General features: G+C 61.2%; 1 protein-coding gene across 3 annotated transcripts in view; it reads left to right on the forward strand.

Annotated features, from left to right (window-relative positions):
• Nucleotides 1–21,678, forward strand: part of STAB1 (stabilin 1) — a 27,395-nt gene that overhangs the window by 5,435 nt on the left and 282 nt on the right. Inside the window, exons 4-68 of one of the 3 annotated variants that reach the window (XM_049640627.1) lie at nt 53–138; nt 208–277; nt 637–732; nt 1,078–1,188; nt 1,675–1,871; nt 2,118–2,248; nt 2,429–2,556; nt 2,850–2,938; nt 3,137–3,274; nt 3,414–3,557; nt 3,737–3,799; nt 4,081–4,194; nt 4,279–4,332; nt 4,574–4,654; nt 5,108–5,266; nt 5,629–5,691; nt 5,924–6,019; nt 6,209–6,295; nt 6,785–6,896; nt 7,365–7,551; nt 7,662–7,755; nt 7,854–8,012; nt 9,314–9,409; nt 10,022–10,117; nt 10,271–10,318; nt 10,497–10,627; nt 10,784–10,895; nt 11,287–11,364; nt 11,447–11,545; nt 11,678–11,776; nt 11,922–12,053; nt 12,200–12,328; nt 12,501–12,557; nt 12,931–13,014; nt 13,538–13,733; nt 13,836–13,931; nt 14,021–14,066; nt 14,168–14,244; nt 14,465–14,590; nt 14,773–14,846; nt 14,992–15,066; nt 15,315–15,437; nt 15,740–15,787; nt 16,000–16,077; nt 16,207–16,353; nt 16,707–16,847; nt 16,951–17,010; nt 17,406–17,582; nt 17,666–17,752; nt 17,862–18,011; nt 18,117–18,173; nt 18,250–18,451; nt 18,775–18,924; nt 19,016–19,120; nt 19,294–19,401; nt 19,481–19,674; nt 19,792–19,936; nt 20,016–20,149; nt 20,239–20,404; nt 20,484–20,593; nt 20,684–20,803; nt 20,890–21,039; nt 21,117–21,221; nt 21,310–21,456; nt 21,552–21,668. In XM_049640627.1, the coding sequence (XP_049496584.1) occupies nt 53–138; nt 208–277; nt 637–732; nt 1,078–1,188; nt 1,675–1,871; nt 2,118–2,248; nt 2,429–2,556; nt 2,850–2,938; nt 3,137–3,274; nt 3,414–3,557; nt 3,737–3,799; nt 4,081–4,194; nt 4,279–4,332; nt 4,574–4,654; nt 5,108–5,266; nt 5,629–5,691; nt 5,924–6,019; nt 6,209–6,295; nt 6,785–6,896; nt 7,365–7,551; nt 7,662–7,755; nt 7,854–8,012; nt 9,314–9,409; nt 10,022–10,117; nt 10,271–10,318; nt 10,497–10,627; nt 10,784–10,895; nt 11,287–11,364; nt 11,447–11,545; nt 11,678–11,776; nt 11,922–12,053; nt 12,200–12,328; nt 12,501–12,557; nt 12,931–13,014; nt 13,538–13,733; nt 13,836–13,931; nt 14,021–14,066; nt 14,168–14,244; nt 14,465–14,590; nt 14,773–14,846; nt 14,992–15,066; nt 15,315–15,437; nt 15,740–15,787; nt 16,000–16,077; nt 16,207–16,353; nt 16,707–16,847; nt 16,951–17,010; nt 17,406–17,582; nt 17,666–17,752; nt 17,862–18,011; nt 18,117–18,173; nt 18,250–18,451; nt 18,775–18,924; nt 19,016–19,120; nt 19,294–19,401; nt 19,481–19,674; nt 19,792–19,936; nt 20,016–20,149; nt 20,239–20,404; nt 20,484–20,593; nt 20,684–20,803; nt 20,890–21,039; nt 21,117–21,221; nt 21,310–21,456; nt 21,552–21,668 (7,331 nt within the window). Of the gene's footprint in view, nt 1–52; nt 139–207; nt 278–636; nt 733–1,077; nt 1,189–1,674; nt 1,872–2,117; nt 2,249–2,428; nt 2,557–2,849; nt 2,939–3,136; nt 3,275–3,413; nt 3,558–3,736; nt 3,800–4,080; nt 4,195–4,278; nt 4,333–4,573; nt 4,655–5,107; nt 5,267–5,628; nt 5,692–5,923; nt 6,020–6,208; nt 6,296–6,784; nt 6,897–7,364; nt 7,552–7,661; nt 7,756–7,853; nt 8,013–9,313; nt 9,410–10,021; nt 10,118–10,270; nt 10,319–10,496; nt 10,628–10,783; nt 10,896–11,286; nt 11,365–11,446; nt 11,546–11,677; nt 11,777–11,921; nt 12,054–12,199; nt 12,329–12,500; nt 12,558–12,930; nt 13,015–13,537; nt 13,734–13,835; nt 13,932–14,020; nt 14,067–14,167; nt 14,245–14,464; nt 14,591–14,772; nt 14,847–14,991; nt 15,067–15,314; nt 15,438–15,739; nt 15,788–15,999; nt 16,078–16,206; nt 16,354–16,706; nt 16,848–16,950; nt 17,011–17,405; nt 17,583–17,665; nt 17,753–17,861; nt 18,012–18,116; nt 18,174–18,249; nt 18,452–18,774; nt 18,925–19,015; nt 19,121–19,293; nt 19,402–19,480; nt 19,675–19,791; nt 19,937–20,015; nt 20,150–20,238; nt 20,405–20,483; nt 20,594–20,683; nt 20,804–20,889; nt 21,040–21,116; nt 21,222–21,309; nt 21,457–21,551; nt 21,669–21,678 lie in introns of those variants that run through there. The other 2 variants (XM_049640628.1, XR_007459868.1) reach the window with 2 other exon arrangements.

Below are 21,678 nucleotides of genomic sequence, written 5' to 3' on the forward strand. Positions count from 1 at the left end.
GTGAGTTCCTAGGGGCACAGCTGAGTTCCGGGGGGGGGGGGGGGGGTCACAGAGGGTCCTGGGGGTGCTGAGACTCCGTGTAATGGCCGTGGGACCTGCCTGGATGGCATAGACGGGAACGGGACCTGTGTGTGCCAGGTAAGGGCCTGGTAGGGCTGGGGTGGGGGCAGTGGAGGGCTGCACTGACTTGCTGCAAATCTCTGCCAGGAAAACTTCAGTGGCTCCTCCTGCCAGGAGTGCCAAGACCCCAGCCGATTTGGGCCCAACTGCCAGTCAGGTGAGTGCTGGCGGGGCAGGGGGCAGGGCCACTGCCCACCTGGGGAACTGTGGAGACCTAGTCCATGTACCCGCCCCCCAGCAGGCTCCCTCCCAGTCCCTCAGCCTGACACTTCACCTCCAAGGACATGAGCTTTGCCGGCTCATACCTCCAGTCCCGTACTGTTCCCAGAGGCCTTCACCAGGAAGCCACCCCCTGGGCCCCTAGGCTAGGCCAGGAGCCTCCCTTGGGCTCCCATCTCCCCTGTGGTCCTACATTACAGCCCTGTATTCTTGGGCTGGTGCCAGCTGAAACTGAGTTCTAGAAATGCAGAGGGTAGGGACTCAATGTCCCCGTGTGTCCCTGTGTGTCCCTCCCAGTGTGCAGCTGTGTTCATGGCGTGTGCAACCATGGGCCACTTGGAGATGGAAGCTGCCTGTGTTTTGCTGGATACACCGGACCCCGCTGTGACCAAGGTGGGCAGGGATGCTGGGATAGGATGGAATGGCAGCCTCTTGCTCACTGAGCAAGTGCTGAGCCCTTGCTCAGTGACCAGAGCAAGAGAGGCTAGTAGGTGAGGGATGGGGCCTCAGCCTCAGCAGGACTTCTGCCCAAAGCCTAATTTCTTTCAAAGTAGGAAAGAGACACAGTGGTCTGGGGGAGGGAACACCATCTGAGACCTATACTGCCCAGAGGCCCAGAGAGGGTAAGGCCCTGGCCAGAGTTACACAGCAAACTGGGCAGAACATCTTCGTTCCTATCTTCCTTCCTCCCCAACCTGGAGCTCTGCGTCACCACAATACTCCCCCCTCTCCACTCAGAGCTGCCAGTCTGCCAGGCCCTGAATTGTCCCCAGAACTCCCAGTGCTCTGCAGAGGCCCCTGCCTGCAGCTGCCTCCCGGGCCACACCCAGCAGGGCAGAGAATGTAGAGGTAAGTCAGCGACCTAGATGCCGGAGGCCCAAGTTCAGAATGACCAGGGGCTGGGAAGACATCCTTTAAAAAAAAAAATTTTTTTAAGCTTATTTATTTATTTATTTGGAAAGAAAGAGAGAGAGAGAAAGCGAGTGCACGCAAGCCGGGGAGGGGCAGAGAGAGAGGGGGAGAGAGAGAATCCCAAGCAGGTTCTGTACAGGCAGCACAGAGCTAGACTGAGGGCTCAATCTCACAGCTGTGAGATCATGACCTGAGCCAAAATCAAGAGTCGGACACTTAACCGACTGAGCCACCCAGGCGCCCCCTTTTAAACCAGCAAGTACAATCTGGCCATTTACAGCAAGTACAGCCTGCCACCGAGAGAGGCCCTGTCTCCAAGTTCTAGATCAACTTGCTCACCTCATCTTTGGGCCATTCCTGCAGACGTGATGAGGCTCCTGGGTGCTCAGCTCACTTGGGCTCTCTCTTTCTCTGCCCTGGCAGCCCCTAATCCCTGCCAGCCATCGCCCTGTTCCCCACTGGCCCAGTGCTCGGTGAGCCCCACGGGGCAGGCACAGTGTCGCTGCCCCAAGGACTACCACGGTGACGGGACGGTGTGTCTGCCCCATGACCCGTGCACCATCAACCATGGTGGCTGCCCCATCAACTCCACCGTGTGTCTATACCTGAGATCAGGCAAGGTGAGCCGGGCCCTGGCTCGGGCCTGTCCCGTGGTCCACCCACCCCCATTGGCTACTGGACCCTAGGCCTCTTGGCCCTCACGGGCCTCTTGGGAGCCTCAGTTTCCCCCTTTGTAATGGGAAGAAGATGACAGCCCTCTTCTCATCTGGTGGGTGCACGGGCCGAGCATAGTTTTGTGGGTGCAGCAGATGCCAGTGGTTCTCACAGATGTGATGTCACCCTCCTCCCCCTGCCTGGTGGCCCAGGCCTCCTGCCAGTGTAAGCCAGGCTTGGTCAGCATCAATCACAATGCCTCTGCGGGCTGCTTTGCCTACTGTTTCCCTCATTCCTGCGACCGGTCAGCCACCTGTCAGGTGACCTCCGATGGGAAGACCAGGTAGGCACGAGGGCTTCGGGGTGGGCACCGGGGGCAGAGCAGAGAGGGTGGGCTGGGCAGGGGCAAGTGTGCACACATGTGTACCCTCAGTTCAAAGGCCCTGAGGGGACAGATGCGTGAGGGCCAGGAGGTGGGGACGGGCCATACCCCTGGCCTGACCCATTCTACCCATGTCCCTAGCTGTGTGTGCAAGGAGGGTGAGGTAGGGGATGGGCGTGCCTGCTATGGACACCTGCTCCATGAGATACAGAAGGCCAGCCAGCTGGGTGTGGTGTTCCTGCGGCTGAGAGTCACCCTGGCCATGTTGGGTGTGTGACCCCTACCACCTGCCTGTGACCTTGTCCCTCATACTCACATTCTTAGGAGGGAGGGAGGGGCGGACTCTGCAAGGATGCCCTGTCTCTCTGCCCAAGAGCTATGGAAGTAGAGTGGGCCGGGGTGGGGTGTGTGATTGGAGGTGGGAGCTAGTCCCCCAAATCCTGATGCCTCTCATCTACCCTAGACCTAGGCCCAGTGCCCCCCCACCCAACTCTCCAAAACATAGGACTGATGCCTGAGGTTTTCCCAGATCTATTCTAATACATCCTCTCCCGGCTCCCAGACCAGGGCTGCCGCGAGATCCTCACCACATCGGGCCCATTTACCGTGCTGGTACCGTCCCTCTCGTCTGTCTTCTCCAGGACCATGAACGTGAGCCCTTCCCCTTGAGGAGCTGGCTGCCAGCCCTTGCCTCCTCCCTGGACCTGCCCCAGGCTTGAGGGCCCCAAGAGAGGCCACACTCTGGGGATCTGAGGCCTGGGACGCCCCCTGTCCTCTCCATTGCTTGGGCAGCGTGGCATGACGACCGCCACGGGCCCATTCGGCACCCTCGTCCCCCTGTGCCCACAGGCGTCCGTTGCCCGGCAGCTCTGCAAACAGCACATCGTAGCAGGACAGCACATCCTGGAGGAATTGGGGACCCAGCAGACACGCAGGTGGTGGACACTGGATGGGCAGGAGCTCACCGTCACTTTCAATCACTTCATGGTAAGGAGGACAACCCCAGCCTGGGGACCAGAGGTGTCACAGTTGGGGGACGCTGCCTGAGCAATGGTGTGGAGGTGGAACGGAGCCTCGGCACAGGAGGCTGGCCTGTGCCGTATGAGCCAGAGGTCTCACATCTCAGCAGAAGTACACATACAAGTACAAAGAGCACCCCCAGCAAACATTCACCATCCAAAAGGCCAACTACCCGGCAGCCAACGGTGTCTTCCACTTGGTCACTGCTCTGCAGTGGCAGCCCCCACCAGAGCTCCCTGAGGACCCCAAGGTAAGCCAGTGCCCTCCCCTTTCTCCATCTCGTGCCACTGGGTGACCTCTGACTCTCACAGAGTTCAGAGAGTGGGCAGGGGCAGTTCTGGGCAGGAGTGGAACAGAACTCCTTCCCCTCTGAGGCTGACGCAGCCTCACCCTTTTCTCTGGGGCTCTCATGCTTGTCCCTTGCTACAGAGAACCATCGGCCAGATCCTTGCCTCTACTGAGGCCTTCAGCCGGTTTGAAACCATCCTGGAGGTGAGTTTGGGGGAATGGTCCTAGCCCATCTGATCTTTTGGCTCGGGACCCCTCATTATCCCAGAGGGATCTGGGGATCTGGAATAGTATGGGTCTTTGCCCATGCCCCCACCCTGTAACCTGCCCATCACCATCCTGAGGTCCTGTGTTAGCATGGACCCAATGCCATTGTCTCCCACTTACTCCTCGTGGGCGTTCCCTGCAGGCTGAGGGTGGTGGGGCCCAGGCAGGCCTCAGAGGTAGAGGCCGAGCCTCGCTGAGCCTCCTTCTCGCTGTCACAGAACTGTGGGCTACCCTCCATCCTGGATGGGCCTGGGCCATTCACAGTGTTTGTCCCAAGCAACGAGGCTGTGGATATGTTGCGTGATGGCCGTCTGATCTACCTCTTCACAGCAGTAAGCTTGGTGGGGAGAAGGGGCTGGGGAGACAGGGTACCTGGGCCTCTACCCTCCCCTACCAAGCCCTCTCTCCCTTGCCAGGGTCTGTCGAAACTACAGGAGCTGGTAAAGTACCACATCTACAGCCATGGGCAGGTGAGAGGCTCTTCTCTGGAAGGGTGACCAGCTTGTACCTGCTGCTGGGCTTTTGGATGCTTGTCTGTAGGTCTTGGCCTCCCTGGGAGCCCCTTTTCCTCTCCCCATCCGTTTGGACTCTATAAGCACAGAAGAGAGTCTGGGGACCAAGGTGGTGGCTGTGAGTCACCTGGGCAGGACTGTTTGGGGCTTTACAGTGTGGCTAATGCCCAGCCTAAGGCCACACTCTCCTCCGCCTCAGCTGACCATTGAGAAGCTCATCTCCAAGGGTCGGGTCCTCACCATGGCAAACCAGGTCCTGGCTGTGAATATCTCTGAGGAGGTGAGCTCCACAAACAAAATCTGGAACAAATGGACTGATGGAGGAGCTGGTGATGACTGGCTGGTTACGTGGTCTCTTTTGGACCTGCCTTTATGCTCTGAGCCCCATGGAGTGCAGGCCCTGGTGGGACTATGTGGGAGGCAGGCACAGATCAAATCCCTCTCCTGGGGCCCAACAGACCGGGGGGGGCTCCAAAGACATGGAGGGTGGGCACAAGGGTGGGGGGGGTGGTGGTATTCTGTGTGACTTGGGGCGCAGAGGCTGGAAACCACATGAGCAGACACTACAGGGCTCAGGACACAGAGGCTGGAGCAGTTTTGCCAGAGCAGGAGGCTCTGGAGAGCCAGGGAGAGGGGAGAGGAGAGGGCCGGCAGGCTGGGCTATGGGGATGAAGGAGGCACGGGCTCAGGGGTCTGCCAGGCCAGACAGGCCGCACACTGGGCTCCACCACAGGGGCGCATCCTGCTGGGACCCGAGGGGGTGCCACTACGGAGAGTGGACGTGCTGGCTGCCAATGGCGTGATCCACATGCTGGAGGGTGTCCTGCTGCCCCCGACCATCCTGCCCATCCTGCCTAAGCACTGCAACGAGGAGCAGTACAAGATCGTGGCGGTGAGCACGTGCCACACGGTCCCAGCCTTCCTGGGGTCCCTGTTCTCCTCCAGTGGCTTTAAGGCTGGGGCCTGGGCACACACCCCACAGAGGTGCCTGCCTCCCCCACCGCCAGGTCTCAGCAGTGCTGTTGATGTTTCCTTCAAGATCACTCCTGCATCTTCTGGCCCTCTGTCCCAGCCCTCTGGCACAGTTCTCACACTCCCACGCTAAGCTCTTCCTTCTGCCCTGGCCCTCCGACAGTTGACTCTCTCATACCTCGGGGCTTGGCTCCGTGACACTTTCTTCGGGTCTTCTGTATAAACCATGACTAACCACTCTCCCCGCCACCCCCCTCCTCCTGTCGGCCCTTCCCTGCACAGGGCTCCTGTGTGGACTGCCAAGCCCTGAACACCAGCATGTGCCCCCCCAACAGCATGAAGCTGGTGAGTGTCCCTTGGCTGGGCCCTTAGGGCTGCCCAGTGAGACTTCCGTCATGGGTCAGGGTGGGGAGAAGGCCCTATGAGGCTGGACCTGGAGCCTCAGTCCCTCTCGGCCCCACTGAGGGTGGGAATGCTGGACCCAGAGTGCTGAGTGGTCCCTGGATCAGAGCTGCCTGGCGAAAGGGGCCGGCTCAGGCCCCATGCCTGCTGATCAGCTTTGCACGGCCCACCCCAGGACATCTTCCCCAAGGAGTGTGTCTACACCCATGACCCTACTGGGCTCAACGTCCTGAAGAAAGGCTGCGCTCACTACTGCAACCAGACTATCCTGGTAAGCCTGGGTGTGGGGTGCTCACTGCCAGTGAGCTGGAGCCTCCCCTCCGGGGCAGAGCAGGCTGCCTTCCTCAGAGAGCTGTGTTGCATCCCAGAGGGGCTTCATGCACCCCCTTGTTCTAGAGATGGGACCAGAGAGCAGCAGTGGCCCCAGATGGACCCTCAGACACACTTTTGTCTCTTACAGAAACCTGGCTGCTGCAAAGGGTTTTTTGGGCCTGACTGTATACAGTGTCCTGGGGGCTTCTCCAACCCCTGCTATGGCAAAGGCACCGTGAGTCCCCCCACTGCCCTGGGGTGAGGGGTGGGAGTTGGCCAGCGACACCCTGTGTGTCTGAGTCAAGCCTGCCGCTCTGTGGTCTCAGGCTTCCAACATTTAGGCAGAGGGAGGTGGACCATATTGTTTTTAGTATTTTAATTAGAAATAATTAAGTAGATGGACTTGGGCACCTGTTTTCATGAAACCTATTTGTCGGTGCTTTTCTTGTGTGTTCTGTTTTGCCACTTGGTAGCATCGAGGGCAGGGAAGACACCCTAGGGGTTGTGCATTTCTAGGTTGTGCACAGATCCCCCCTGAAGCCTCCAGGGCCGGGTGTCTTTTAGGGCCCCAGTTCTTTGGCAGCATCGGTGGCTTGGTCTCTTCCAGGGTGAGGTCTTCCGCGGGGAGCAGAAGCTCAGAGCCACCCCATGGAGGAAGAGGGTGTGGGGGAGGGCAAGGACAGCCCCCACCCCATGACTGGTCCCTCTTCCTGTCCACCCCCAGTGCAGCGACGGGGTCCGGGGCAACGGGGCCTGCCTCTGCTTCCCAGACTACAAAGGCATCGCCTGCCACATCTGCTCTAACCCAAACAAGCATGGAGACCGGTGCCAGGAAGGTGGGTGGTCCTGGCCCAGGCTGCCTGCCAGGGAAAAAAGGCTCTGCTTGGAAAGAGGGTTGGGGGCTCTCAAGAAGGGGAATAGAGCCCCAGGAGGAAGAGTAAAGGCCAGAGGGAGGAGGGGAGGATTTGGGGACAAAAATAGATGTCTCCTTCACCCACGCCAGGATGACAGCTGTGGTTCAATCTAAAGCATGTGAGATTTAAGTCAGACACACAAAAGAACTTTCTGATGGTGCTGTTGGGGGCAGGGAAGCTAGAATGGGGTGACTGAAAGCAATGAATGGCCCTGCTTGCATTTCTTCTGCCTGTCCACTGAGTCTGGGATGGCCTCTGATTTTGTGACCCTGAAGTCAAATCTATGCCGGCTGCCCCATTCCCCGTCCCCCGTGCTCCCGTGGCTTCATCCTGGCTCCCAGCCAGCTCTGCCCCTGTCTTAGCTTTCCTGATCCCATCTCCTCCCTGCAGACTGTGGCTGCGTCCACGGTCTCTGTGACAACCGTCCAGGCAGTGGGGGTGTGTGCCAGCGTGGCACGTGTGCCCCAGGCTTCAGCGGCCACTTCTGCAATGAGTCCTCTGTGAACTGTGGGCCCACGGAACGGGCCCAGAGCTGCCACCTGCACGCCCGCTGTGTTAGCCAGGGAGGCGTTACCAGGTGAGGACTCACGTTTCCCCTCTGCCTTGTCCATGACCACGCATGTCAGTTCATTTGGCCTCTGAGCTCTTCCAGAGGCTCACTGGAGGCCTCTCGTTCACCGGCCGCAGGTGCGTCTGTCTCGATGGCTTCGAGGGTGATGGCTTCTCCTGTACACCCAGCAACCCCTGCTCCCACCCAGACCGTGGTGGCTGCTCAGAAAATGTCAGTCTCACTGTCTCTCTCCTGAAGCCCTGACCCAGGGGTGGGAGGGTCAGCGCACCATCCTGCAGAGCTGAGTCATTTCATTGTGGCTCTCACAGGCTGAGTGTGTCCCTGGGGCCCTGGGCAACCACCACTGCACATGCCACAAAGGCTGGAGCGGGGACGGCCGTGTCTGTGTGGCCATCGACGAGTGTGAGCTGGATGTGAGAGGTGGTTGTCACGCCGACGCCCTCTGCAGCTACGTGGGACCTGGGCAGGTGAGGCACAGCAAGCCTAGAGGCAGCAGAGTGGGGCGAGGGGTCTTCATTCTGGGGGTCTCTCACCCCACCCCATCTGGCTCCATGGGCATCCACTCCCAAGAACTCCAGCTGAGGGTCTCAAATCTCAGACACAAGTGAGAATGCAGGTCTGGAATGTTGAGTCGTGTAGTCTAGAAGCAGCAGACGCGTCCTGGAGACAACATGAAGGCCATGACAGTTTTAAAGGAAGGCGCATTCTAGCACCAGTCCAAGGCTGCCTATTCCCCAAATCAGAAGGCCGCGGCTCCCGTCCCTTGGGGATGAGGACTCTCGTAACTGAGTCCACGAGTCCTCTGCTCTTTCTGGCCTCAGGGCCACTGTCTTCTGACCATGAGTTCACTCATTCACTCACTGGTTTCCCACATGGCACCAGGAGTGTGTTACATGCTAGTCCCTATTCTAGACTTAGGAATTCAAAGCTGAGCAAAGGAGGGGGAGACTCCTGCCCAAGGAAAGTGGCATCCCCAAATGTTTAGACTCCTGGAAATCCAGCTGTGGAGCTTTGCAGCCTCAGACCCCAGCCACAGGGTCTGAGCATCTGGAGATTTCCTTGTGAGGCACATCAGACCCGTGAACCTGAGGACTAGGTGGCACTCAAGTGTCTAGTATGCTGATCGGGAGACCAGGCCTGGCTGGCTCTGGATCAGTGTGTGCAGGGACCTTGCTCATGATGGTTGGGGCCACCTGCCTGTGGGGTGTCCATGGCGAGCACCCAGCTGGCTATGAGGGCTGGCACTCTCCACTCCACAAGAAGCTACACAATGTTAAAGTCCTGAACCGAGGACCAGAATAAGCAGGTTGAGATTCCCCCAACTTGCAGAGGAGGGCAACTGAGATCTGGGGAGTGTCACCACTCAGCTGCAGTGGGGACAAGCCCAAGACACAGGCATTCGGTGGGAAGGATCAGAGCAGGGTGGCAGGGTCAGAGGTGGGTCTGTGCCACCAGCCCTGGGGCCAGCCTTGCCAACACCTGCCTGCTCACCACACGTTGCTGACCTCTCCCAGGCCTGAGGGCAGAGGGGTACCAAGTCCCCATGGATGCTTCCCTGACGATGCCATCACTTCTGTTGGCTCATCTGGAGAGCCAGCCTCCCCTCAGGGCCTCAGAATCCTGATCTGGAATGTGGATGGAGCTGGGAGAAGCTCCATGTGTCTGAACAAGGCTCCCCAGGACATAAGGCCCATGGACAGCTGGGGAGTGGAGGAGGAGAGGGGCGTGCCCCTGGTGAGATAAGGCCCTCTGCTTCTAACCTCTCCAGAGCCGGTGCACCTGCAAGCTGGGATTCGCAGGGGATGGCTATGTGTGCAGTCCTATTGACCCCTGCCGGGCAGGCAACGGTGGCTGCCATGACCTGGTGAGGGGGCAAGAGGGCTCGGAGCCTGGGGGAGGCTCTCTGGTTGTCCCTGTCTATGGCCAGGATTGGAATCCAAGCCACAAATCCAAACCATGTCACCCCTTTGTCCACAGTATAGAGCTTTCACTGGTTCTTAAGGCCCCAACCCCTGCCCTGCCTCCCGTCTCCTCCCTTGCCCCCTACCCTCTTCTATGCTCTTGTGGCCTTTTTGAGCCCATTGCTGTCTGTCCCGACTTCATTCTGCTCTAATACCACTGCACCTCTGCCCACGTATTCTGGAAGGCCTCCCAGCTAGCTCCTCCTGCTCTCAGTTCAGGCCTCTCCTCCTGGGTGCTCCCTCAACCCTGGGCTTTCCCAACTCATCTGTCATGATGAAGTAGGGTAACTCATGTCAAGTGCTCAGTGACCTTGGAGACCTAGGGCCAGGCATACCAAAGGAGAACATGAATGCAGATTGGCTGGATGGACAAACAGATGGTGGGGCTGGGTAGCAAGACAGGCAGGCAGCAGGAAGATAGATGATAAGGGTGAATAGAGAGATGGGGTGCTGTCCAGCTTGCCATCTGGGTACTGAACGGAGGGCCCTGTCTCTTTGCCCCACCTGCAATTCAGGCCACCTGCCAAGCAGTGGGGGGAGGCCAGCGGGTCTGCACATGCCCCTCTGGCTATGGGGGTGATGGCTTCAACTGCTACGGAGACATCTTCCGGGTGAGTGGGTCCCTGTGTTTGGCAGGGCGGCGGTGTGTGTGGGGGGTCCTTTCACACACCTCAGGTGGGAAGAGGCAGTGCTCAGGGTCCTGGTGAGGAGGGGGCTTGGGTTTGTCCCTAGACTGATGACTTCAGCTTTTTCCCTTCCCTTAGGAGCTGGAGGCAAATGCCCACTTCTCTGTCTTCTACCAGTGGATCAAGGTAGGACAGGGCAGAATACTGGGGTTGGGGCTCAAATCCAGGAGGCCTCCCTGGATGCAGAGGTGCCACATAATATCTCCAAGAGCTGGAGGTGGGGGCAGGCCTGCAGGCTGGGAGCAAGCAATCTCAGGTGGCTGCCTTCATTACTCCCCCTACCCCCCTGTCACCACGCGCACAGAGTGCTGGCATCACTCTTCCTACCGACAGCCGAGTCACAGCCCTGGTGCCCTCTGAGTCTGCCATCCGTAGGCTGAGCCCCGAGGACCAGGCCTTCTGGCTGCAGCCGAGGATGCTGCCGCACCTGGTCAGGTGGGCAGCCAGGGCAGGGAGCTGGGTTGGGAAAGGGACTTCTGTGTGGGACCCTGCCCCTCCCCAGAGGTTCTCTTTCTGAGGACCTATATCCACCTGTTGGGGTGGAGCCTAGTCCCAGGGTAGGTTACACTAACCTGGTTCCGTGCCCTACAGGGCCCATTTTCTCCAGGGTGCCCTCTCTGAGGAGGAGCTGGCCCGGCTGGCTGGGCAGGATGTGGCCACCCTGAGCCCCACCACACGCTGGGAGATTCACAACATCAGTGGGGTACGTGGTGAACTCTGGGCAGGAGAGGGGGTCGTGCAGAACATGGTGGGGGACTTCCCAGAAGGGGGTCCCCGGTGATGAGATTGAGGTCCCCTCGACCTCCACAGGGCCAGCAGAGGGCATACTCAGGACAGTGTCTTGGGACCAGCAGTGACTTCCCTGCCAGGGGCTGTCTGTTTGTCTTTCTCTGCATGTGCATACCTGTCCCTTTTGTGCATGGGTCCTGGTGTGGGTCTGTGTACCCATCTGGTAGGTTCTCTGGGTGTCTGGGCCAGGCTGGGGGCCACCGGTAGCTGCCTGTGTGCCCAGCAGAGTCTCTGTTGGTGCTGTACCCGCTCTTAAGTGTCTACCTGTGACTCCCTGTGGCTGAGCCCTGCTTGCTGTTTTCTAGAGGGTCTGGGTGCAGAATGCCAGCATGGATGTGGCTGACCTCCTTGCCACCAACGGTGTCCTACATGTCCTCAGCCAGGTATGGCCAGAGGGGTGTGCGCAGGGAACATCCTAAGCTGAGGGGCACTGACATACTGACCAGCCCCTATGCTCCACGTCAGGTCTTACTGCCTCCGAGAGGGGACGCACTGCACGGGCAGGGGTTGCTGCAGCAGCTAGACTCGGTGCCTGCCTTCCACCTCTTCCGGGAGCTGCTGCAGGTAAGGAACAGAGGAGAGAGGGGGAGTGCCTGGTCGGGGCGCCCTCCCCTGGGCCTGGAGGGAGGTGGTTGGCCGCGGGGTTGGGACTGAGGGGGATTATGCCCATTGGTGACCCTGGCCTCCTGCCCCCAGCACCACAGGCTGGTGCCCCAGATTGAGGCGGCCACGGCCTACACCATCTTCGTGCCCACAAACCGTTCTCTGGAGGCCCAGGGAAACAGCAGCATCCTGGTGAGGTCACTGGGATAGGTCCAATGAAGGGGAGGGTGAAAACCTGGGGGAGCTTCCCATCCTATGACAAAGGGACAAGGCAGGTGGAACGTACTGTCCTGGGCACTTGGTGGTCCCCGGAGTCCCTGAGCTTCTTCTCTGCCAGGATGCAGACACGGTGCGACATCATGTGATCCTGGGGGAAGCCCTCTCCACAGAATCCCTACAGAAAGGGGGACACCGCAACTCTCTCCTGGGCCCTGCCCACTGGCTCGTCTTCTACAATCATAGCGGCCAGGTCTGCGGGGGTCGGGGGCTGGGAGCCTGCAAGCTCTGCTCCAGAGACCACCCGTCCTGGAGACCGCCCCCCCCCCCACGCCTGTAGCCCCAAGGTGAGGGTGGTAAGTGTGGGGGGTGGACTCAGCCTCCTACTGTCCTCCTCAGCCTGAGGTGAACCACATGCCGCTGGAAGGCCCTGTGCTGGAGGCCCCTGGCCGCTCATTGTTTGGCCTGTCGGGGGTCCTGACTGTGGGCTCAAGCCGCTGCCTGCATAGCCACGCCGAGTCCCTGCGGGTGAGAGGCCGAGGCCGGTGGGGAGGATAGCTGGGGGTTCAGAGCTGGGAGGTGCTGGCTGGCCTGGCTGGCAGGGCAGGGCAGTTGGTCAGGGGTGGGACAGGAAGGAAGGTGAGTTGGGGGGGCCCCCCGTCCCAGGACCACCTGAAAGCTCTGCCCTCCCTCCCCATAGGAGAAATGCATAAACTGCACCCGGAAATTCCGCTGCACTCAGGGCTTCCAGCTGGAGGTGAGGATGGGCCCAGCACAGCTCTGAGCTTCGCCTGCTCTCTGCTCCCAAGGTGTCTGAGCCCGCAGGGCCCAGTCGGCTCACCCAAGCCTGGGGAATGGAACAGCAAGGGCTGCTTGACCTCCCTGGTAGAGGCCAGGAGGCCCAGGCCCAGGTCTGCCAGGAGGAGGCCTCACTCACTTGCAGCCCGAGGCCTGGGTCCCGCCTGCCATCTCCTCATCAGGTCTACCTGTCTTGATCCCTCCCTAATTTTCTGCTGTTCTGCTCATCTGTCTTACCCACTGATATCTGTCCTGATTGTCTGTCTCCCCATTCACTGTCTGCCCCTACTCAAGCGAAGGGCTGAGCCCTCCTTGCCTGCCCCTGTTTCCAGAACACTCCCAGGAAGAGCTGTGTCTACCGATCTGGCTACTCATTCTCCCGGGGCTGTTCTTACACTTGTGCCAAGAAGATCCAGGTTTGCCTTGCGGCACCCCCACCCCCAAGTCTAACCAGAAAGGGGGAAGTGGGAGTGCAGGCCCAGGGGAGAAACCTGGCCTAGATTTCAAAGGCAGAGGCTGGGCTTGGACTAGGGTTGAGGCCAGAGGGGCAAGGGCCCAGAGGGAGGGTAAGGAGGAGAGGTCTGAGGTCAGTGGGGCCAGTGTTGGTCCCCATGGCCACACCCCAGGAAGTAGGGACGGGGAGAGGGGAAAGAGGCTCAGCCCGGACACTGTCAACCAGGCCCCAGGGGCAGCTGCTGGGCCCAGCTCTGTCTCTCACTGTGAGACCCGGCACAGCTGTCGCCTGCCTGAGGCTCCGTTCCCTCGCCCCTGCCACGGGGAGGGTGGTAGAAGGCAGCTGCCATCTCCCTGGTTCCAGCTTGCTTCATTTTATGGCTTTGTGGCCTGTCCCCGCCCCACCCCTCCAACATTCCCCCGCCCCCCACTTCCCTCCCCCTACATCTGGCCTGTGCCGGGCCTCTCCCTGCCCCCTCCATGCAGGTGCCTGACTGCTGCCCTGGCTTCTTCGGCACGCTGTGTGAGCCGTGCCCCGGGGGACTGGGTGGTGTGTGCTCGGGCCACGGGCAGTGCCAGGACCGGCTCCTGGGCAGTGGAGAGTGCCACTGCCACGAGGGCTTCCATGGAACAGCCTGTGAGATGTGTGAGCTGGGCCGCTATGGGCCCACCTGTGCCGGAGGTGAGCACTGGAGAGGGTGGAGGACGGTAGGCACGGGGATGGACCAGCAGGGTCAGGACGGGAGCACTGGGTAACTCCTGTCCCCCCTTGTTCTGCTCCCAGTCTGTGACTGTGCCCATGGGCTGTGCCAGGAGGGGCTCCAAGGGGATGGAAGCTGTGTCTGTCATGCGGGCTGGCAGGGCCCCCGCTGTGACCAGAGTGAGTGGCCTCAAGGGGGAGAGGTGGGTGACTCCTGGGGAGGTGGTTCCTGGGTCCAAATGACCAGAACCATCTTCTCACCCCTCCAGAGATCAGCGGCCCTCAATGCCCAAAGAAGTGCGATCCCAATGCCAAGTGAGTGAGCTCAGCCTGGGGCAGGTGGGCAAGTGTGTAGGGGTGCTGGGGGCAGGGAAGGGCCAGGCAGGCATAGGCTGAGCTCTTGCCACCCCTCCCAGCTGCGTACAGGACTCGGCTACAGCCCCGGCCTGTGTCTGTGCTGCGGGCTACTCAGGCGACGGCGTCCACTGTTCAGGTCCAGTCACACACGGATGCTCCGGGCCCCCACCCTGAAATTTGCAGTGGCTTTCCCTGCAGAGCCCTCTCCAGTCCCTCTGAATCTAGTTTCGATCCCGGTCCCATCTCGGGGCCTGCCCTTCCCTCTGACCTCTTCCTTCCTCCCACGTCCTCTTCCCTTGTCCCCACTCTGTCCCTGTGCCAGCTCCTCACAACTCTCTGGGATCATCTGCCCCTAGAGGTGGACCCTTGTGCCCGTGACCACGGGGGCTGTTCCCCTCACGCCAACTGTACCAAGGTGGCGCCTGGGCAGCGGACGTGCACCTGCCAGGATGGCTACACAGGAGATGGGGAGCTGTGCCAGGGTGAGGCTGGGGTCCCTACCCTGGGCGTACGTGGGGCCAGGGGTCTGGCCTCAGTGTCGTGAGTCACACTAGGAGAGGCTGAGGGGCCCACGGGGGGCCCTGAGAGCATGGGGGTGAGTACCTGATCGCATAGATGAAGGGCCGCCTAGGGCCTCCTCTCATCCCCGCGTCTCTTCCCCCAGAAGTTAACAGCTGTCTCATCCACCACGGGGGCTGCCACATGCATGCTGAATGTATCCCTACAGGCCCCCAGCAGGTCAGCACAACAGAGGTGGACACTGGGACTGTGCCATTCCCTCATAGGGTGGGGCCCCCCTAAGACCAGGCGGGGTGCTCCTTCTGTCAAGGGTGCTGGCCTGCTCTTGGGGCCCAGCAGCCGCACTGATTAGGGTTTGGGACAGGTCTCCTGCAGCTGCCGTGAGGGTTACAGTGGGGATGGCATCCGGACCTGTGAACTCCTGGACCCTTGCTCCCAGGTCAGGGCCCAGCCCCACCTCATTTCATAGGGGAAGGGGACTGAGGCAGGAACCAGCCCTCCTTGCCCCCATCAGGGTCCCAAGGGCCTCCGAAGGGTAAGCCGCCCTCCCACAAGCTCCAGTCTGACTGATCAGTAGCAAACCGAGCTTTGGGGGCTGGACGGGGGTCTTCATGGCCCCTTACCCAGGGACGGGGCAGAGGAGTCTGAGAGCCACTGATGCCTCTCCCTCTCCTATCCCTGCCTCAGAGTAACGGAGGCTGCAGCCCCTATGCTGTGTGTAAAAGCACAGGGGATGGCCAGAGGACGTGTACCTGTGACGCAGCCCACACCGTGGGTGATGGCTTCACCTGCCGTGCCCGAGTTGGCCTGGTAATGATGCCCAAGTTAGACCCCTGACCCAACCTTGGCTATGCCTCCCCATGGGCCTCACCCATGATATTAAGACCCCAGGTTTGATCCTGATCCTGGCCTTAACCGTGACCCTGACCCCTGACTCTACCTGGGCCTGACCCAGCTATGATCCATGAAACTAATCCTAACCCTAGCTCAGACCCCCGGCTTTCCTTTCCTCATCTCTGCCTTGGCCAGACCTTGGGCTGCAGGTGCTGGGACAGGCACCAGGCCCTGAATGGGGGCCACCCAAAATCTGAGCTGATCCTCGCCCCCCCCAGGAGCTCCTTCGGGACAGGCATGCCTCATTCTTCAGCCTCCACCTCCTGGTGAGTGACCAACTGGCTTCCAATTCCTCAGTCTGGCCTGGGTCTCTCTGATCTGCCAGTCCCACCGGCTCTGGGCCTTCAGGTTCTCATTTGGCCAGGGGGTTGGCTGTTCTGGTCTCTCAGAGTCCAGGTCTTTCCAGGAGGATCCATGGAAGCCCTGAGTTGGTCGAAAGTTACCCCTCCTGCACTCAAGCTGTTTCCCCCTCCTGCAGGAATACAAGGAGCTCAAGGGCGATGGGCCTTTCACAGTCTTTGTGCCTCGCGCAGATCTAATGAGCAACCTGTCGCAGGTAATGCAGCCCGTAATGCAGCCCTCCCCAACCCGCAGAGAGGCTGGGAAGGAAGGGGTGGGCATTCTGGGGTGTGGGCAGAGGCAGCAATCAGGGGCCTCCCTCTACCCTCCCGGACCCCCACTCCAGGATGAGCTGGCCCCGATTCGCGCCCACCGCCAGCTTGTGTTCCGCTACCACGTGGTCGGCTGCCGGCAGCTGAGGAGCCAGGAGCTGCTGGACGAGGGCTACGTCACCACGCTCTCAGGGCACACGCTGCGCATCCACGAGAGGGAGGTGGGTCCGGTCCCCGCCCCCACCCTAAATGACCCAGAGACCCTGCCCCTGACCCCTGTGCTCTGACCCCACGCAGTTAAGACCTCACCCTCCCTGGGCCTGGGCGGGTCTTAGTGACGGGGAGACCAGCTCCAGACCCTGCCCACTACCAAAGGCCTGTCCCCCAGGCCCGGGCCTTCGGAGCCTGGCTCCACCCTCACTCCCACCGGCCACACCTGGCTGCCTGCTGCCTTGACCGTGCCCACCTTCTGCCCCAAGACCCACCCAACGCAGGTTCCGCCCCACCTCAGGCCCCACCCACAGCATGAGTACCCCACCAATCGGCTTCATTCAATCCTGGGCCCCACCCCCAGGGCAGCATCTATCTCAATGACTTCGCCCGTGTGGTGAGCAGTGACCACGAGGCTGTGAATGGCGTGCTGCACTTCATCGACCAAGTCCTGCTGCCGCCGGACGTGTTATACTGGAAGCCTGATGTTGCCCCTGTCCTGCGGGTATGACCTGGGCACAGGCCTGGGGGCTTACCGAGCAGGTTGCTGGGGGCCTCAGATGCTCCCTCCCTGCCTGACCTCAAGCCTCACAGGTGCCTTTCCACAGAGAAACGTCACCGCTGCTGCTGAGAGCTTTGGTTACAAGATCTTCAGCGGCCTCGTGAAGGTACTGCTCCCGTGGGTAGGCCTGTCAGTGTGTGCATTTGTGCCCGTGTGTGTGTGTGTGTGTGTGTGTGTGTGACAAATGTGTGAGTGTATATTTACCTGTCTGCACCCTTACATGTGTAAGCCTGTCCCTTGTGTGCGTACAGGCCGTCTGTGTATGTGAGCCTCCCAGTATGAGCACAAGGGTATGCTTATTTGTGTCCACGTACCCGAAAGTAGTCCAGGTGTGTGCAAGCTTATCCCTGCACATATGTCCATGTGTATCTGGCTACAGCCAAGAACGTGGCTGGCGGGAAGGCCCCCTGGGCCCTGGAGCCCCTTCCTGGCCTCTGTGGTCCAGCCCCCTACTTCCACCCACGAGTCTCTGACTGTCACACCTCTGCTTCTCCTTGCCAGGTGGCTGGCCTCCTGCCCCTGCTTCAGGATGCGGCCCACAGGCCCCTCACAATGCTGTGGCCCACAGACTCTGCCCTGCAAGCCCTGCCACCTGATCGCCAGGCCTGGCTGTACCATGAAGACCACCGTGACAAGCTGGCAGCCATTCTGCGGGGCCATGTGATTCGCAACATTGAGGTGGGTATACCCCCAGTCCTTGGTCCCCACTGCCTGCCACCCAGCCTACCTGCCTGGCTCCAACCGTAGCCCCTTCTGCTCAGGCCTTGGCATCTGACTTGCCCAACCTGGGCCCACTCCGCACCATGCATGGGACCCCCATCTCCTTCTCCTGCAGCCGTGTCCGGCCGGTGAGTGTGAGGAGAGGACTCAGATGAGGGAAGCAGGAGGCAGGGGCTCTGGCATTGGGGGGCCACAGTGCACCTGTGACCCCGTGTACTCTCCCTCCTCCGCCTGCAGGGTGAGCTCACCGTGGGTGAGGAGGATGCCCGCATCATGCAGCGGCACCTTCCCTTTGAGGGTGGCCTGGCCTATGGCATCGACCAGCTGCTGGAGCCACCTGGCCTTGGTGCCCGCTGTGACCGCTTTGAGACTCGACCTCTGCGGCTGGTGAGGGAGGCCATAGGTCAGAGGTGGAGGGGCAAGGGATCCTAGCCAAGGGACCCGTCTCGTCCATCCATCTGACCTTGCCCTGTTGGCCTCTGTTCTTTACAGAAGATCTGTAGCATTTGCGGGCTAGAACCGCCTTGTCCTGAGGGCTCACGGGAGCAGGTAAGGGCCTGGAAGCTGGGTGGGGGTTCAGGCAGGGCCCAGGGACTCCAGGGCTGTTTGACTCCTCTTGGCCCAGGGCAGTCCTGAGACCTGCTGGCGGTACTACTCAAAGTTCTGGACGTCCCCTCCACTGCACTCCTTGGCACTGCGCAGCATTTGGGCCCGGTCTAGCCTCTGGGGTCAGCCCCAAGGCCTGGGCAGGGGCTGCCACCGCAACTGTGTCACCACCACCTGGAAGCCCAGCTGCTGCCCTGGTCACTATGGCAGCGAGTGCCGAGGTGAGTGTCCCAAGGTCGTGAGTGTCACTGGCTGGCTCTTCTGGCACAGCTCCAGCCACTGCTCCAGATAAAACATGTTGGGGTAGTGGGGCCAGGGCAGGTCTGGGTGGTGAATGGATTTGGCCAGGAGAGAGTGCTCTGAGAGGCTGGGTGGGCATCTGTGGGATTCTCACCTGTGAGGGGACTTGGGTGGATTGTGGCTTCCGGAGGAGGCTCGACCGCCCCGGGTACGGGACGGACGGTGTGGCTGGGCTGGGGCTGCCTGTGGCGGGGGTCCCAGTGAGAGCCCTGGCCCCACCTCACTTCTCTCACCTCTCCACTAGCTTGCCCTGGTGGCGCCAGCAGCCCCTGTGGTGGTCACGGCGTGTGCATGGACGGCATGAGTGGCAGCGGGCAGTGCCAGTGCCATTCGAGGTTTACAGGGACAGCGTGTGAACTCTGTGCCTCGGGTGCCTTTGGGCCCCAGTGCCAAGGTGGGCTCCCTGCCCCACCCTGTCCGACCCTGCCCTCTGAGCCCCACGGCCCACATGCCAACCCCATCAGCCTGCTGATCTCTCTCCCCAGCCTGCCGCTGCACCTCCCATGGCCGCTGTGACGAGGGCCTTGGGGGCTCTGGCTCCTGCTTCTGTGATGAGGGCTGGACCGGGCCAAGCTGTGAGGTGCAGCTGAGTGAGTGCTGTCTGTGTTTGTGTCCACCTGAGTGCTTTTATATGCTCGCGTGTAGTGGCATGTGCCCCGACCACACACTCAGGTGGAGCCACTGAGGGTGGGTGGGAGGGGGTCCAGGGGTACCCAGGAGGGCAGCTCCTAACCTGGATATGCGGGGGATGCCTGGGGGACAGAGCTGCAGCCCGTGTGTGCCCCGCCCTGTGCGCCCGAGGCCGCGTGCCGTGCGGGCAACAGCTGTGAGTGCGGCCTGGGCTATGAAGGGGATGGCCGCTCGTGCACAGGTGAGTGGTGGGCAGGTGTGAGGTGGGAGGCCCCCTCCCCGCCTGCCACCGGGGCCTGCCACTCTCTCCCTGCCCGCAGTGGCGGACCTGTGCGGGGATGGGCGTGGCGGCTGCAGCGAGCACGCCACCTGCAGCCAAGCAGGCACAGTGGTCACCTGCACCTGCCTGCCCGCCTACGAGGGCGACGGCTGGAGCTGCCGGACCCGCGACCCCTGTGCGGACGGCCACCGTGGGGGCTGCAGCGAGCACGCCGACTGCTTGAACACAGGCCCGGTGAGCAGCCGGGGAGTTGAGCGGCAGGGTGGGGAGGCTCCACAGAGCAGCCCCTCCACCTCGCCCCCCCCCCCCCCCCCGGCCCCTGAAGAGCACCTGCCCGCTCTCCCGCCCCAGAACACGAGGCGCTGTGTGTGCCATGCTGGCTACGTGGGTGATGGACTGCAGTGTCTGGAGGAGCCTGAGCCGCCCGTGGACCGCTGCCTGGGCCAGCCACCACCCTGTCACGTGGATGCTGTGTGCACTGACCTCCACTTCCAGGGTGTGCTTCCCTGCCCGCTCCCGGTGCCCCTGCTTTACCTCGGTGCTGCTGGGCTGATCACGCCTCCCTCCCTCTGCAGAGAAACAGGCTGGTGTCTTCCACCTCCAGGCCCCCAGCGGCCCTTACGGCCTGAACTTCTCAGAGGCCGAGGCAGCGTGTGGGGCCCAGGGAGCTGTTCTTGCTTCTCTCCCTCAGCTCTCTGCTGCCCAGAAGGTGTGTGGGGCTTAGGAATCTGGAGCCAAGCCCGTGGGGGCCCCCTGGAACTGGGCCTTTGGTCTCAGCATCCCCTTCTGCCCCTACAGCTCGGCTTCCACCTGTGCCGTGTGGGCTGGCTGGCCAACGGCTCGGCTGCCCACCCAGTCGTCTTCCCTGCGGCAGACTGCGGTGGTGGACAGGTGGGTGTCATCAGCCTGGGCCTCCGGAAGAACCACTCAGAGCGCTGGGACACCTACTGCTACCGCGAGCAAGGTACAGCCTCCCCTACCCACCCAACACATGCCCCGGCTTGGCCCCTTCCCACTGACCCACCCAACTGCTTATCCCGCAGATGTGGCCTGCCGGTGCCGCCAAGGCTTTGTGGGTGATGGGACAAGCGTCTGCAATGGGAAGCTGCTCGACGTACTGGCTGCCACAGCCAACTTCTCCACCTTCTATGGGGTGTGCAGGGGCCCAGCCTCAGGGCTGAGGGTGTGGGTAGCTGGGGTCCCTGGGGAGGGAGCCTGCCCAGTCCTATTTTCCCTCTTCCAGATGCTGCTTGGCTATGCCAATGCCACCCCTCGGGGTCTGGACTTCCTGGACTTCCTGGACGATGAGCTCACCTATAAGACACTCTTTGTCCCTGTTAATGAAGGCTTCGTGGACAACATGGTAACCAGTGGGGGTCGTGGGCAGAGCCAGGCCCAATGCTGATGCCTCCGGCTGGCCTGGGCCAACAGGCCTTGCTTTGCCTATAGACGCTGAGTGGCCCAGACCTGGAGCTGCATGCCTCCAACACCACCTTCCTGAGCACCAATGCCAGCCAGGATACTGTGCTCCCCGCCCACTCGGGCCTCAGCCTCTTCTTCAGTGCTGTGGGCCCTGACAACAATTCCTGGGGCCCTGTGGTGAGTTTTGCTACTGTACTTCCCCTGTTGGCTCTGGCCCCTCACACTCACCAGGCCTGTCTCTGGTCTCCCTACAGGCCCCAGGGGCGGTTGTGGTTAGCCACGTCGTCGTGTGGGACATCATGGCATTCAACGGCATCATCCATGCTCTGGCCAGGCCCCTTCTGGCTCCCCTACAACCTGTGAGTTGGTGAGGGGTGGGGAGGACGACAGGCAGAACAGCAAGGGGTGAGGGGACGGTCCTGGCCTTGACGCTCTCCTTGTTTGCAGCAGGCAGTGGTGGCGCCTGAGGGTCCACCCGTGGTGGCAGGTGTGGGGGCTGTAGTGGCTGCTGGAGCACTGCTTGGCCTAGTGGCTGGGGCCTTCTACCTCCGTGCCCGAGGCCAGGCCACGGGCTTTGGCTTCTCCACCTTCCAGGTAGAGCTGTGTTGGGGGGGAGGGGGGAGGGATGTTGGGGGTGTCTGGGTCCACTGATCTTGCTCGAGGCCCCTCACCACATACCTCTCTTCCAGGCAGAAGATGATGCTGAGAATGACTTCTCCCCATGGCAGGAAGGAACCAGCCCAACCCTGGTCTCTGTTCCCAACCCCGTCTTCGGCAGCCCTGATGCCTTTTGTGAGCCCTTCGATGTGAGTATGA

The sequence above is a fragment of the Panthera uncia genome, chromosome A2 (assembly GCF_023721935.1).
Source record: "Panthera uncia isolate 11264 chromosome A2, Puncia_PCG_1.0, whole genome shotgun sequence".
In the NCBI taxonomy this organism is placed as follows: Eukaryota; Metazoa; Chordata; class Mammalia; order Carnivora; family Felidae; genus Panthera; species Panthera uncia.